The 17,046-nt window shown below is 33.3% G+C and overlaps 1 protein-coding gene across 4 annotated transcripts; it reads left to right on the top strand.

Annotated features, from left to right (window-relative positions):
* Positions 1-7: 7 nt before the first annotated feature.
* Positions 8-12,071, top strand: LOC128953220 (fatty acid synthase-like). 4 transcript variants are annotated; one of them, XM_054298694.1, is made up of 13 exons: positions 8-56; positions 2,394-2,581; positions 2,689-2,841; positions 2,963-3,331; positions 3,782-4,896; positions 4,958-6,234; positions 7,421-7,788; positions 7,990-8,958; positions 9,035-9,334; positions 9,444-9,845; positions 9,935-11,611; positions 11,701-11,916; positions 12,009-12,071. In XM_054298694.1, the coding sequence occupies exons 2-13, from the start codon at positions 2,404-2,406 to the stop codon at positions 12,065-12,067; spliced, it is 7,083 nt and encodes a 2,360-aa protein (XP_054154669.1). In that variant the 5' UTR covers positions 8-56; positions 2,394-2,403; the 3' UTR covers positions 12,068-12,071. The 4 variants fall into 4 exon arrangements, with proteins under 4 accessions (XP_054154669.1, XP_054154670.1, XP_054154672.1 ...); XM_054298695.1 differs by lacking the exon at positions 8-56 and adding an exon at positions 1,862-1,893; XM_054298697.1 differs by lacking the exons at positions 8-56; positions 2,394-2,581; positions 2,689-2,841; positions 2,963-3,331 and adding an exon at positions 3,648-3,673.
* The last annotated feature ends 4,975 nt before the right edge of the window (positions 12,072-17,046 follow it).

Below are 17,046 nucleotides of genomic sequence, written 5' to 3'. Positions count from 1 at the left end.
CTGGTAGTAGTAGTAGTAGTAGTGTCGGTGCTATTACTGTACACACACACATACAGGTTTGTAGCCAACAAATAACTGTTTGTTTTGCAATTAATTATCTATTAGTAATTTAATGATTAATTTATTTTAATAGTTTTTACACTATTATGTGTGTGTGTGTGTGTTGTCTATGATTTTTTTTTGACTGATAATTATTAATACACAGTATTTTTTCAGATTATAGTTAATACTGTAGTGTTTTTTTGTGTCTAATATTTTATTGAATATATTAAATAAAATTAATTTTTTGTTTTATTATTATTATTTAACTATTTAGTTTCTAATACAGTAGATCCCGCATATTATGTGTTTGTTTTTTAAAAATAATTAAATATGATAATGAATATATATATATATATATATATACTGTATATATATATATATATTAGTAAAAAGTAATATTTTTTTTAATATCTAAAAAGTTAGTGAACTTTAAAAAAAAGTTTTTTTAAAATACCGTTTATTTTATAGACTTAATAATTTTATTAAAAAACATTTATAAAATTAATTTAATAGTTTAATAAGTTTAATAAATTTTTTTATCTATTTAATACTAATTATGTTTATGTTTTTATATATGATTTTTGCAAAATATTTTTTTTATAGCTCAGGTATGCTATTTAATACTACATATCCCGTGACTATGGCTATTGGCGTCAATAGCTATATATATATATATCTCACATATTTTTATCATCAATCGATAGCTAGATTTTAATTGTATAAATCATAACTTATAAATCTAATAACAATTTTTTAATTTTTAAACTATCGATTTATTTCAGGTGCAAAAATAATTTTAAAAATCTAAAAACACAAAAATATGATTTAATTAAAATCATAAATTTAATTTGTTTATTTTAACAAATTAAATAATAATAATAATAATAATAATAATTATTATTATTATTATTATTATTATTACTTTTAATATAAAAAATATCAATATCTAATTTACCATGACCTATTTTTAAATAATTTAATTTTACATATTTATTAACATTGAACTTAAAACAATATTATATTAAAACAATATATTTATAAAATCTACATATATTTATCTATTATTGAAAATAATAATAATTGTTTAAAAAAAAAACTTGAACCACTTGATAGAGCAAAACAAATATATATATATAAATATAATTGTATTTTTTAAAAATAGTTACGGTTTTGATTATATTAGAGAGAGAGAGAGAGAGAGAGAGAGAGAGAGAGAGAGAGAGTATTACGTAAACATGAGATATAAATATCTATATTATAATATATTTTTTTCATATATTATTTTGTGTCAAATATTTTTTTTTATTTTTTACTATTATTTCCGTGATTTACATAAGATATATATATATGAATAAAAATAATTATAATTTAGCAAAAAAAAAAAGTTATACCACAAACAACAAAAAAGTTTTTTTTTATTAAATTAGCGATCATTTTTCAAATTAATATCATTAGCAGCACAGGTAGCCAACTGGTGAAGATCTTCATTGCATACCTAAGCCTCTAAAGCTAAGCATATCTAGCAATTGATTGATTGAGTGGGTGTCTCATCAACAAAAAAAACTAATAGTTTTTTTTTTACAAAAATTGTTATTATTATATGTAATATTTGATTTGTCTAAAAATTGTTTGTCTAAAAAAATAGTGATCTATTAGTAGTAAAATATTTTTTTAAAACTATAAATTGTTTTTTTGACGTAAAATTTCTATTATTTAATGAAATATTTTTGTTTATTTTAATTGAAGTATTATTAAGTGGAAAAATATATATATATATATTTTTTAATATTTAAGTATTGATTTTTTTTGATTGTTTGTTTGTTTATTAATCAAAAATTTAAATACAAAATTGTAAGTATTGATTGTCAAAAAAAAAATTTTTTTATATAAAGTATTACATTATAATTGTTTAATTTTTTTTAAATATATATATTTAATTAATAAATTACAAAAATATTATATACACTATTATAACTTATTAAAAAAAAAATTATTAATATTAAATAATTTCCGATATAAGCCCTTATAATTAGATATTAATTATTTATTTTAAAAAAAAAACTTATTTCCTATTTATTTATTTTTAAAAAAAATATTGCTATTAAAGTAATTACAAATAATAATAAATAATCTTAAATATTATTATCTATATATATATATATATATATATATATATCATTAAATTCACATATATTTAGTAATATTATTATTATAATTATAAAAATATTATATATAATTATTATTAAATTCATACAATTTTTTAATTATTAATTATAAATATTATATAACTTTTTAATTATATCTAAAAAAAACAGATAATTAATATATATTTTTTTTAATAAAAAAAAAAGTTTCTAAACCATGGCATCCAATTCAAGCACCGGTAGCTCCAAGTTTAGGCTAAATCTATGCGATGAAGACATTGTCATCAGCGGTATTAGCGGCCGATTCCCCGAATCGGACTCAATGGACGAATTTCGGGACAATCTCTACAACAATGTCGACATGATTTCGGGTGACGACCGACGCTGGCCTACAGGTATGTCTGTCTGTCTATCTGTCTGTCCTCTGAATAAATTAACTGAAGAGGAACTGTAGCTGAAAATGTGTGGCTTATGTATCTATTTGTATGGTCTAACTCACTAGATCTGTACGGTATGAGCCCGCGTATGGGCAAACTAAAGGAACTGGACAAATTGGATTCGGCATTTTTCGGTATAGTTCCCAAAGTGGCCGACGAAGTGGATCCGGCCGGTCGTATACTATTGGAGACAACCTACGAGGCTATCTGTGACGCCGGTTAGTTGGCGCCTATAGGCTATATATGTGTGGCCTATCATAACATATATACCGTATTATTAATAACTATGAATATGTATGACTACTAAACAACAAAACATATTTTTTTTTTTTTTTTTAGGTATAAATCCTCAGTCACTGCGCGGCAGTAATACCGGTGTCTATGTTGGCTATACTTCGGTAACAATGCCCGACGGTATACCCCAGGAGGTTCAGGAGGACATACAGGCATCGAAAACCGAGTCCCTGTTCTGGTTTCAAGGTTCAAGTAAAGCATTTTATGCAAACCGTTTATCGTTTATGTTTGACTTTCACGGGCCCAGTATGTCCATCGATGTTGCCTGTGCTGCATCAATGGTTGCACTGGACTATGCCGTCAGCGATATCCGACTGGGCAAATGTGACCAAGCTATTGTAGCTGGGTGTAGTGTCAATTTGCAGCCGTTTACCAATCATATCTATCAGGTTAATGGGATCGGATCCAGACAGGGTTAGTTAGCTTTTTTTGTTTGTTTGGTTTGTTTTTAATAGACTTTAATTATGTCTATTATTTATTACTCTCTCTCTCTCTCTCTCTGTCTCTCTCTCTCTCTCTCTCTCTCTCTCTCTCTCTCTCTCTCTCTCTCTCTCTCTGTCTCTCTCTTTCATTCACTCACTCACTCATACTCACACACTATGCATACATATGATATCTAAGTGTGTGTGTATTTGTGAGTGTGTGTGTGTGAGTGTGTGTGAGTGTGTGTGAGTGTGTGTGAGTGTGTGTGAGTGTGTGTGAGTGTGTGTGTGTATGAGTGTCTGTGAGTGAGTGAGTAAGTGTGTGAGATAGTGAGTGAGTGTCTATGTGTGTGTATGTATGTATGTGTTTGTCTAATAAATATAACCAGAAAAAAATAGTTATATAATTTTTACAATATATATATATATATATATCGCACAGGTATGTCCAGGGTATGGGACCAGGACGCCAATGGCTACGTACGGGGCGAAACTGTAGCCTCGCTGTTCCTGCAAAAATCGCCCGGTGCCAAACGTATATACGCTACCGTTTTACATAGTCGTACCAATATTGATGGCTACAAAATATCGGGTATGTTCTATCCGTCATCGGAAAGTCAATACGATTTGATGGTCACTACCTATACTGAGGCCGGTGTCAATCCCCATGATGTCAACTATTTTGAAGGTCACGGCACCGGTACTAAAGTTGGCGACCCGCAAGAGGCTAAAGCCATATTGGAGGCCTACTGTCGCGATCGGCAAACGGAACTACCGGTCGGTTTGTTAAAGTCCAATATTGGTCACGGCGAGGGTGCGTCGGGTGTAGCATCGTTGGCCAAACTGTTGATTGTCTACGAAAATCGTCGGATACCGGCCAACCTTAATATGCGTACATTGAAATCAGATATCGTACCAATGTGTCCACCCCTGGTACCGGTTACCGAAAACCGTGACTACCAACCGGGTATTGCCGGTGTCAACTCGTTCGGTATCGGAGGTGTCAATTGTCATGCATTGTTTAGGCCAAACATTGACCGACCGGAACCGTCGGCGGCTGATGATAACCAATTGATTTGTACCGATCAGATGCCCCGATTGGTTACCCTATGTGGCCGTACCCTGGAATCGGTTAACTCGATCTATGATTTTATTGAACAAAACCCCGAACGAGTGACCCGCGATTTTCTGGCCTTATTAGGCGAAATTGTTAACCCGTCGGCGGCCATATATTCGGCTGGTTTTCCCTACAGAGGGTCAATGATGATCAAACGTACCGCCGGTGCCGCTGGCGGTGGTCTACACTATAGCCGACAGGTAACCAAACTGGACAATCAAACACGTCGGCCGGTTTGCTTTTTTTTCTCCGGTATGGGCAGCCAATGGACAGCTATGGGCAAATCGCTTATGGAGATCGATGTGTTTGCACAGTCAGTCAGGCGATCGGCCGATATTTTGAAACAATTTTCCATTGACTTACTCTATGTCCTACTATCCGATGATCCGAAATCGTTGAACGAAAAAATACATCATTTTGTTGCCATAACATCGATGCAGGTATGGGTTCACTGAACTAACTGTCCATTCAATTGTATTGTATTGTATCAAACAAACACAGGTAGCTTTGGTCGATGTTTTTACAGCACTGGGCGTACGGCCGGACTACGTAATTGGCCACTCGTTTGGCGAAATTGCTTGCGGCTATGCGGACGGTTGCCTAACACTGGAACAGGCTATCATAACAAGCTATTGGCGGGGAAAGGCCATCAAAGATGCACAGGTAGAACACGGTATGATGGCTGCCGTAGGTCTAACCTGGGAGGAAACCCGACGTCGTTGTCCACCGCGGGTCTACCGTGCGTGTCATAACTCTGAGGATTCGGTAACCATATCGGGTGCCTACGCGGATGTCGACCAATGTGTCCGACAGTTGTCCGCTGACGGTATATTTGCCCGGGAAGTCCAGTGCGCAAACATACCGTTTCATTCGCCACTACTCCAGCCGGCCACCGACGGTATGACTCGGGCCTTGAAACTAGTGCTAACCGATCCCAGACCACGATCGTCGAAATGGATCTCAACATCGGTTGCCGAATCCGAATGGTTGACCAGTCCATCGGCACGGTTAGCATCGGCCGACTATTTTGTCAACAATTTGATTAGTCCGGTATTGTTTCACGAATCACTGACCAAACATATACCCGCGGATGCTATAGTCCTGGAGCTGGCACCCCATCACTTGTTTCAAGCTATATTCAAACGTTCAATGCCCGGTGCTAACTATCTGGGCCTATTGAAACGTTCAAATAATCAACAAAATCTGGACATGTTTCTACAATCGATTGGCCAGTTGTATCAGTTGGGCATATCGGTTGATACCGGAGCACTGTATCCGCCGGTCCAGTGGCCAGTAGCCAGGGATACCCAATCGATATCATCGTTGATCCGTTGGGATCATTCAAAATCATATCTAGTTAAACGTTACCCGGACTACCATAATCAGTCGACTAGTGCCGATTTTGTCCAACGTTTTTCATTGGGTAACCCCGACTACCAGTTCCTCAAAGATCATTCGTTCGACGGAAAGTGTGTATTTCCGGCCAGCGGCTACTTGTTGATTGTTTGGCGACGATTGGCCGCCCAATATGGTCGCCAATGGTATCAACTACCCGTACAGTTTGATAATGTCCAGTTCAAACGATTGACACCATTGGCGGAGGACTCGGAGGTTAAGCTAACGGTACGGCTGTTGCAGCCGACCGGCGAGTTTGTTTTATTGGATGGACAACATGTTGCCGTTACCGGACGGGTGTCCACAGTGGACGACCCGGAGTCGTGGACTGGTAGCAGCCGAGCCATTGGTGACAATGATATCTCGATTATTGATGATATTTGGTATGTAATTATTATTATTATTATTAGTCATAATCTGTCAATAAATTTCAATACATTACACACCCACACACCCATACACACATACACACTTAATCCCAAAATTTTAATCTCATAATTAATCCTAATCTCAGATCATATAACACACAATCAGTCACATACATACACACACACACACACACACACACACACACACAKACACACACACACATACACACACATACACATAAACATACACATACACATACACATACACATACACATACACATACACATACACATACACATACACATACACATACACATACACATACACATACACATACACATACACATACACATACACATACACATACACATACACATACACATACACATACACATACACATACATACATACATACACATACATACATACACATACATACATACACATACATACACATACATACACATACATACACATACATACATACACACACACACACACACATACACATACACATAGTATATCAATAATAGTTGAAACAATAAATCATTTTTCATTAACTTATTAACGATAAAAAAATTATTTAATTTTCATATAAGGGGCTGTTCACATATTACGTTCGCACTTTTTAGGAAATCTAGACCCCTCCCCCCTATGTTTTCAAATTGTTCGCATGTAGTCATTTAAAAAAATTACGTTCGCATGACCCTAACGGCTACCCCCCCCCTCCACCACAAGAAATAAAAATAATATCTAAATTAACAACCGTTATTAAAGTCTCTACCCCTCCCATCCCTCTCGTTTGCAAAAGTTCGCTTTGGCTAACCCCCCTTCCCTCAAGTGCGAACGTAATATGTGAACCACGCCTAACTAAAAAATATTTTTTTTTAAATACTAAATACTGTATTATTGAAACAATTTAATTAACTTAAACAAACAAAAAATGATTACATTGATGATAATCTTAAATAATTATTAATTATAATTATTGTAATTTTTTTTTAAAAAAAACAGTCTATACTGTAGATTAAAATTTTAGTTAATATGAAAAAAATAATAAAATTAAAACTAAAGTTTGGATCAAATGTTTATTTTTTGGAGGTTTGGGGGGGGGGGTTTAATAGATTTTATGACATTTTTATTATAACAAAAATAAAACCCATTATTATTATTATTATTATTAAAAAAATGTGATTATAGGAAAGGTCACAAATTGGATGCCAATGACTACTATACGGAGCTAAACGTCCGGGGCTTTGATTACGGGCCAGTATTCAGACAAATACAAGAAATACAATACGATAGCCTATCCAAGTCGTGGTCAAAGGTACGACTGTCGACTACCGGTGCTATCGGTGCCAATTGGATATCGTTTGTCGAATCGATGATCCAGTTGTTTATAACTCATACAACCAGTCGCGGTGTATACGTATGCCAACAAATGCCGTCACTTAAGTGCAATCCTATTGAACTGTTTGGTATGGATGATGTTGATGGAGGACAGGGAGCTGATGCCAAATTGATGACTGTGCTGACCAATGCCAAAACAAAATCAGTGGTTACTAACGGTCTGTCTCTCTCTCTCTCTCTCTCCCTCTTTCTCTCTCTCTCTCTCTCTGTCTCTCTCTGTCTCTCTCTGTCTCTCTCTGTCTCTCTCTGTCTCTCTCTGTCTCTCTCTGTCTCTCTCTGTCTCTCTCTGTCTCTCTCTGTCTCTCTCTGTCTCTCTGTCTCTCTCTGTCTCTCTATGTCTAACTGTCGATCGTCTATAGGTCTGGAGCTCAGGCGTCTGACATTTGCTAACATACCGTTGAGGAATGTCATGCACGACGTCCAGATGGAAAAGTATCAATGGGTGGCCAACGACGAGGACAGGGCTATTGAAGAAGTCGATCGCCGACGTCTGACCCAATATATTGACGATTGTAATGTATTTGTACGTAAAATTGCCGAATGTTTGGGCAACGATATGGTGGTCAACGTAGCCGAATCCGATGCCGACAACAACAACGACCAGTTGGCTAAACTATTGAACCGTTTGAACGGTACGACAGATAATACCGGTGCCGCCGCTGACAATAATAATAGTGAAGTACTATTGAGGACATTGAACGGTCTTTACCGGACAGTATACGATGTAAACGGTAATCCCGTTACCGATGATCTGAAACAAAGACGTCAACTATTGAAACAATATCTATCATCAACTAACCAGTCAGTGGATAGTTGTCTTCAGGTTGAGGAGGACCTACTGGACAGCGCTGGCCATACAAACATGCGACTCATGCGTTCAATGTTGGACATTGTCAACGAAAACAATCAAAGACAGATCAGTATAGCCGAGTTGAACACTGGTAGCGGCACCGGTATTATGGCTGCCGATGTCCTGCACAGTATGGGCTACTTTTTTCACTATCCATTGGTTGTCGACTATACAGTGGCCACACCCGACCCGAAATCATTGCCCGATGACGTCCAATCTAAAGGCTATCGTTTAGTTGACTGGGATGTCAGCAGCAGCAGCAGCGGTGCCGGCGCTAAACTTGGTTGTCCTACACTTGAAGCACCCGTAGATTTGCTCATCTATCGTGACAGTTATACGGCTATTGCGGACACTGCGGCCATTGAGTCGTTGGTGGCCGATATGAGTCGTTCGGCTGCCGTCAAAGATAACGGGTTTTTGTTTGCCCTGTTTAGGCAACAGCTGTCACCGGCCGACCAATTGATCAATCAGTTAACAGGTATAATGAGATTAGGACATACCTCTGCTTACAAAACTACATAAGCTTTACAGATATTAATATTATTATATAATAGATGTCCAAATCAATGACCAGTTACTGGCCAATCGTATCCAGACGTTTGCCAACAGTGCAGCCAATAGTGGCTTTCAATTGATTGGCCGTAAATCGGATTCAGTGGCCAATGCTGGACTATTGTTTCGCCGATGCGGTCGACAAGTATCGCCCGACGGCCAAGCGGTAGTTGAGGTCAAGTTTGGCAAATATGATGAATGGGTTGAGGAATTGAAACAACGATTTCGCGATTATAAGGATCGGCCGAAAAATGAAAACGTATGGCTGTTTGCCAACGATAGCGATCTCAACGGTATTATTGGTAAGTCAGATACACACACACACACACACACACACACACAGCACCTGTAGTTAGGAAGGGGAACAGTAGTTTTTTTTGATTAAAAAATTATTATAATTATCACCAATAGGTCTGGTAAACTGTTTGCGACAGGAACCGGGAGGCGATCGGTTCCGATGTATTGTTACCGATGGCGACAGCGGATCAGCAGCACCGGTAGCCAAACCCATTGACTTTCATAGTGAACCGTATAAGACAATATTGCGATCGGATCTGGTTATGAATATCCAGAGCACTGGTGGTAAATGGGGTACATATAGGCTATTGAATTTGGAGTCCGATTATAATAAGTGCCGATCCAGTGATGCCTATCTGGATGTCGGCAAAAAGGGTGACCTAAATAGCTTGCAATGGTTTGATAAGTCATCTACAAGTAATGGTAGTTTGGAGACTACCGGTGCCAACAACAACACTGTCAACGTTGAAGTCTACTATTCGGGTGTCGATAGTGCCGATGTAGCTCTAGCTTTAGGTATGAGTGCGCTATTATAATATACCGGTAGTTAATAAATAGTATTGTATTGATTGATGGGTTGGTTGGCTTTTTATTTTTATTTTAAGGTCAAACCGGCTCCGAGTTTGTGGACAAATCGGTTGGATTTGAGTTTGTCGGCCGCCGATCGGATACTGGTTCGCGTGTTATGGGCAAATCAACTGGCGGTAAAGCTATCGCTACATCAGTGGCCATTGACGACGGTTTGTTGTTGCCCGTGCCCGACAAGTGGTCACTGGAGGACGCCGGGTCGGCTTTCGGTGCCTATTTTGCCGTCTGGTATGGCCTAATCAATAGGGCCGGGCTAGCAAAAGGTGAAACCGTATTGATTAATTCCGGGTGCGATTCGGTAGGTTTGGCCGCCATTCAAGTGGCCAAATCAATGTCGTGTCGTGTGTTGGCCACTGTTAGTACCGACGCTAAACGCCAGTTCCTCCGCAACCAGTTGTCCGACGAGTGTATACTCGATGCAAACGACCCGAACATTGGCGATACGATACTCGCGGCTACCGATGGTCGCGGTGTAGATGTCGTATTGAATCCACTGTCCAGTGATCAGCAATCGGGCGGCGGCGGCCACGAAGTACTCGCACCGTACGGTCGATGGATCGATTTGGACAACTATGACCAGAGTCAAGTGGCGGCCGCAAATCGGGCACTGTTGGCCCGCAATATGGTCTACCATAACATTACATCACTGATACCGGAGCGCAGCGCTGGTAGTAGTAGTGGTGACACATCATTACTCCACCCATTGATTCAATCGTATGGCAAATGGTTGGCCACCGGTGTCAGCAGCGGTATCGTCCAGCCGATTGTCCGTACAAACTATCGGTGCGATTCAACTGGACAACAAGCGGCTGCTGATAAAGCATTCAAATCGGTGGCCAGTGGCCAGACAATCGGTAAAGTGTTGATCAAATTACGTGACGAAGAACCGTTCGATATGGTCACTACCGATATCAAACCTGTCGAGCTGGTGGCCAATACCCGTAGTTGGTTTGCGGCCGATAAAGTGTATATACTGGTCGGCGGACTGGGCGGTCTCGGCTTGGAAGTGGCCTATTGGATGGCCGAACGCGGCGCCCGTAAACTGATACTCGTTTCGCGCAGTGGCATCAAAAACGACTACCAATATGTGTTTGTCAAACGTATTGAACAGGAGACGACCTCCCGATGCGGTGGCCAACCGCCGGTTAAGGTCCGTATATCTACATCCGATCCGTCATCGGTGGCCGGTGCCGAACGATTGGTCAGCGAAGCCCTCCAATGGGGACCACTGGGCGGTATCTTTCATTTTGCTACCGTACTGAACGATGCATTCATCGGCGACCAGACGGCGGCCACTTTCCGCAAAGTTTGCGCACCAAAAGTGGACGCCTTGGGACACTTGGATGCCGTCACCCGTAAACACTGTCCGTCCGTCGACTATTTTGTTGCCTTTAGCTCCCAATCGTCGGGTCGCGGTTTTGTTGGCCAAAATAACTATGGTTACGCCAACTCTGTTATGGAACATATATGCGAACGTCGGGTCAGACATGGCCTGAGCGGACTGGCCATACAGTACGGACCGATTGGTGATGTCGGGTTGTGGGCGGCCAACGATAATATCGATCTGACCAGTATCGGTATGGTTATCAATACGCAACGTATACCGTCGTGTCTGGAAGTTATGGACCGATTCCTTCACTGTCGACACCCGATTGTGTCGACTATTGTCCGCCGGGAAGGTGCCGAACAATCCGGTTAGTTATATATAGTTTTAGTTATAGGGTGTTCCCCAACCACTCAATCTAAACAATGTATTTATTTTTTTTTTTTTGATTATAAATAGGATCGTCGGGTTCGGGTAGCGGTAAGTCTAGTATATGGCAGGGAATCGGTATCGATATGTCCTCATTGCCCGATGATCTGACACTCGGTGAAGTCGGTATGGAGTCTATACTGGCCGTCGAAATGCAACAACGCATTGAACGTGAATACGATGTCAGTTTGACCACCGATGACATCAAACAGATAACTGTCCGACAGATTAGAGACTATCAGAATAGTAAGCCATTTGACTGATTGATTGATTGATTGATTGACTGATTGTTTGTTGCAATTGTTGTAATCATTTAATTGTTTTGTTTGTTTGTTTAGGTGACACACAATCGGTAAAGACAAAGATGGCTGAGTTTAAAAAGTCATTGAAAAAATAAATTGACAAAAAAATAAATTGAAAAAAATAAAATAATTGTTTATTTTTAATTATAAATTTTTTATGCCTATTGTTTTGTACGATTTTTTTTTATTGTTTTTGAATTTGAAAAAAATATACAACATATAATAAATATATTATTTTCTAATTTATGTGTAATTTATTAATTATTATAATTATTAAAATATATATTAATTTGAAAGTAAAAAAAATGCATTTTATTTATAACATTAAATAATTATTATATAATATTAAATAATAGTTATATAACATTAAATTATTATTATATAATATAAAATAATAGTTATATAACATTAAATAATTATTATATAGTTATATAACATTAAATAATTATTATATAACATAATATATAAATTATAAAAATTAAATTTTTTTTGTAATATTTAAAGAAAAAGTGCATTTTATTTAAAAATTTTATTAAATATTACATAATACTATAACTTATAGTTATATAATATTAAATAATAGTTATATAATATTAAATAATAGTTATATAATATTAAATAATAGTTATATAATATTAAATAATAGTTATATAATATTAAATAATAGTTATATAATATTAAATAATAGTTATATAATATTAAATAATAGTTATATAATATTAAATAATAGTTATATAATATTAAATAATAGTTATATAATATTAAATAATAGTTATATAATATTAAATAATAGTTATATAATATTAAATAATTATTATATAATAGTGAAAACTAAATAAATAGCTAAAAAATTATAATAATTTTCTCTAAATTGCTGTTAAATTTATGATAATTTTTATTTCAAACTTTTATTAAATAAATGATATTCATATATAAAATTTAATAATAATAATTATTATTATTTATTGTCATTACAAATATTATGATAAATTTAATTAAATGAATTACAAAAAAAAATTTATATTAATTTCGATTTAGTTGAAACATGAGTTGAAAATATTAAAACTAAAAATTGGTATACAATGGACACATAAATACATGATTATTATAAATATTTTTTTTAAAAATAATTATTAATATAGTAATAATTAATAATTAAAAAAAAATCATAAATATCTAATGCAATCTAAGTCTAATGATTATTAAGATTATCTTTTTTTTTGGTAAAACATTTTATTGCAATTATTGACATCACATATGTATATTGTTTTTGACTTTTATTTGTTTTTGTATAATTTTTGTCACAATTGTTGTAATCGCATCTTAAAACTGTGGTTCAATTAAATGATCAATTGATTTGTGTTGTTGTTGTCGTAAACAATGATTTGTTTTGTAAAAATGTTGTGTTTATTAAAAAAAAATAATTTCTTTAAATTAATTAATTAATTAATGTGTTTTATGTTATGACATTGAAATTTATGATAATTAAGATAATCATTTCTGGTAAACAATTTATTACAATCATTGACATCACATTTGAATGGTTTAATCAATGAATGTGTTTGCCGTCGATGTCGTAATTGATTACATTTTTGAGTAAATTGTTTGTTACAGTTATCGACATCACATTTAAATTGTTTTAAACACAAATGATTAGTACGTTTGTGTTGATTTAAACCACTTAAAGATCTTAATATTTTGTCACAGTTTTTATAATTGCATTTGAATTTCGGTTCAATTGAATGATCAATGGATTTGTGTCGAAGTAAACAATGATTTGTTGTAAATGTTTTCAAACATTTGTTGTTTACTGAACATTGAAATCGGTTTTTCTTCAAATGAATTAATTTGTGTTTTTTGATAATCACTATTAGTTGCAAATGTTTTATCGCAATACTCGACATCACAACTAAATGTTTTAGATTTTAAATGTATGATATTTTGATGATTAATTAAGCGTTTAGTTTGTTTGCAAATGTTTTATTACAATTATCATAAACACATTTCATAAACTTTTTTTCATTATTAATAAAATGAACGCTTGATTTATGTTGATTTAAATGTGATTTTCTATTATAACTTTTGCCACAATCATTGACATCACAAACATATTTATAATTTAAATGTTCAACATTTTTATGATAATTAAAATATGATTGACTTTTGAATAATTTATTACAATTATTAACATTACATTTAATTGGTTTTTCAGATGAATGAATCAATTGATGATTAATTAAACGCTGTTTTGCAATAGTATTGAACCGACATTTAGGCCAAAAACACGCGAAACGCGTGTTATTGCTGTTATCCACACGTGTGTTGTTGTTGTTGTTGTCATAACAGTCACTATAATCAGTGATTTTCATAGAAATGTAATCATTTGTTGATATATTTACTTTATCAACGGTTTTCAACAATTCAAAGTAATTGTTAGTAATTTGTTGTAAATTTAATGATAAAATTTTCAATTGATTTAATTTAATTAATTTTTGATTAAAAACATTATTTAATAACAACTCCATTACTGTTTCATTAAACAAAAATTATTAAAATATTAAAACACGTGTTTTGTTTTGATCAGACATTTGAAATCACATGAAACCAGAAAAATGATATCATTTTATATATGATTTTTGTGTTAAGGCGTTGTTCACATATTACGTTCGCACTTGAGGGGAGGGGGGGTTAGCCAAAGCGAACTTTTGCGAACGAGGGGAAGGGAGGGGTAGAGACTTTAAGAACGTTCGCATTTAGATAATATCTTATTTCTTGTGGTGGTGGGGGGGGGGTAGCGGTTAGGGATAAGCGAACGTAATTATTTTAAATGACTACATGCGAACAATTGCGAACATAGGGGAGGGAGGGGGTCTAGATTTCTTAAAAAGTGCGAACGTAATATGTGAACCACGCCTTAAACACTTTTAAAAACCTGTTTATTATTAATATTATTGACTTTATTTATTAATACTTTATTGTAGGGTATATTTAAAGCATTTTAAAGTATAACTATATATATATATAATATATATCTGTAATTTAAAATATATAATTATTGTTAGTTTATATTTAAAAATAATAATAATAATAATGCTTAATCTATATATATATATATATATAATAATTTTAATAAAATAATAAATAATAAGATATAACAATAAAACAATTAAAAAAAATTAGTAATTAATAAATTAAATAAAAATTAATTACTACTTATTTTTGAGTCAATTATTTTATATAAATTATTACATGATTGATGATCCTTTATATAAGTTTATTATAAAAATAATTATTAATACTATTAAACTATAGCTAAATAATTTAGTTACAGTTTTTAATATGCTTTTATCTAAATATCATTTATATATATATATATATATATTTAGTATAAAAAATGTTAAATAAATATTTTTAACATATATTATATTACACTAATTAACTAATTTTAGTAGTTTTTTGATTAATTTTAATTATGTTTTTTAATTAAATTAAAATTAATGATTCTTATTATATTTAAAAAAAAAATTAATCAAAATATATTATTTTAAACATCAAAACCCTAAAAAATTATTTTATTATTGATAGATAATTTTTTTTTAGAGTTTAATTTATTAAATTATAAATTATATATAAATTATATATAGACTAACTTAATAGATTTTAAATATAATTTAATTAGCAAATAAATCATATTTACATAAATATTAAGTTATAATAAGATAACATTTAATGACATCGAAATTTATGATAATTAAGATAATAATCTTTTCTGATAAAAAAAAATTATTACAATCATTGACATCACATTTGAATGGTTTAATCACTGAATGTGTTTGTCGTCGATGGCGTAAAAGTCCAGATTTTTGAGCAAATAGTTTATCACAGTTGTCGTCGACATCACATTTGAATGGCTTTAAAATCCCAAATGAATGGTACGTTTGTGTAGATATAAACCGCGTGAAGTAAAAAAATATTTTCAGACAATTTTTATAATCACATTTGAATTTATGGTCAATTGAATGATCATTGGATTTGTGTTTTAGTAAACAATAATTTGTTGTAAATGTTTTCAAACATTTGTTGTTTACTGAACAATGAAATCGGTTTTTCTTCAAATGAATTAATTTGTGTTTTTTTGATAATCATTATTAGTTGCAAATGTTTTATCGCAATACTCGACATCACATCTAAATGTATGATATTTTGATGATTAATTAAGCGTTTAGTTTGTTTGCAAATGTTTTATTACAATTATCATAAACACATTTCATAAACTTTTTTTCATTATTAATAAAATGAACGCTTGATTTATGTTGATTTAAATGTGATTTTCTAATATAACTTTTACAGCAATAATTGTTGTCGACATCGCAAACATATTTAATATTTAAATGTTTAGCATTTTTATGATAAACCAATTGTGATTGAGTTTTGAATCAAGATAACACTTTAAGATAATAGTCTCTGTCTGTATGTTTGTATGTATGCACATTTCATCAACAACCATTTTTTAATTCAAATGTAAAAATGTATTGTTATATTTTCAATTTTTATTTAAAGCAATGTTATTTCTATGAGAAATTTTAAATGATTATTGAGCTCAGGTAGCTTTTAGGGTCAAGTAGTCAGGTGCTGTGTAATAACATATTGCTATATTGTATGAGTCTCGGCACCAGGAGGTTAGTTACCTGTGATGTTTTTTTTAATTTTCTCAAATGCAAAAATTTTCAATTTTTATTGAAAGCAATGTAATTTCTATGAGAAATTTTAAATTTTTGTTGAGCTCAGGTAGATTTTATTTTTATAAAATTTTCTCAAATGCAAAAATTTTCAATTTGTGTTAAAATTTTCAATTTTTATTTAAAGCAATGCTATTTCTACGGGAAATTTTAAATGTTTATTGAGCACTGGTAGGTTTTAGGGACAGGTAGGCAGGTGCTGTGTTATTACATTTTGCTATATAATATGAATTACAGGGCACCGGGAGGTTAGTTAAAAGCGAAAAATTTTGTAAATTTTTTTCAAATGCAAATTTTTTTCACAAAAATTATTAAACTTAAATTTTTATAAAATT

Source organism: Oppia nitens, unplaced genomic scaffold, assembly GCF_028296485.1.
Source record: "Oppia nitens isolate AA-2021 unplaced genomic scaffold, nextdenovo-longstitch-racon4-pilon3 scaffold20_pilon_pilon_pilon, whole genome shotgun sequence".
NCBI lineage: Eukaryota > Metazoa > Arthropoda > Arachnida > Sarcoptiformes > Oppiidae > Oppia > Oppia nitens.
Note: the sequence above shows the minus strand (reverse complement) of the source record. Positions and strands in the feature narration are given on the sequence as shown.

Coding starts and splice junctions, on each gene's coding strand:
- LOC128953220 (XM_054298694.1), top strand. CDS start 2,404: ATGGCATCCAATTCAAGCACCGGTAGCTCCAAGTTTAGGCTAAATCTA. Junction 3,332..3,781: donor TGGGATCGGATCCAGACAGG/GTTAGTTAGCTT, acceptor TATATCGCACAG/GTATGTCCAGGGTATGGGAC. Junction 6,235..7,420: donor TCGATTATTGATGATATTTG/GTATGTAATTAT, acceptor ATGTGATTATAG/GAAAGGTCACAAATTGGATG.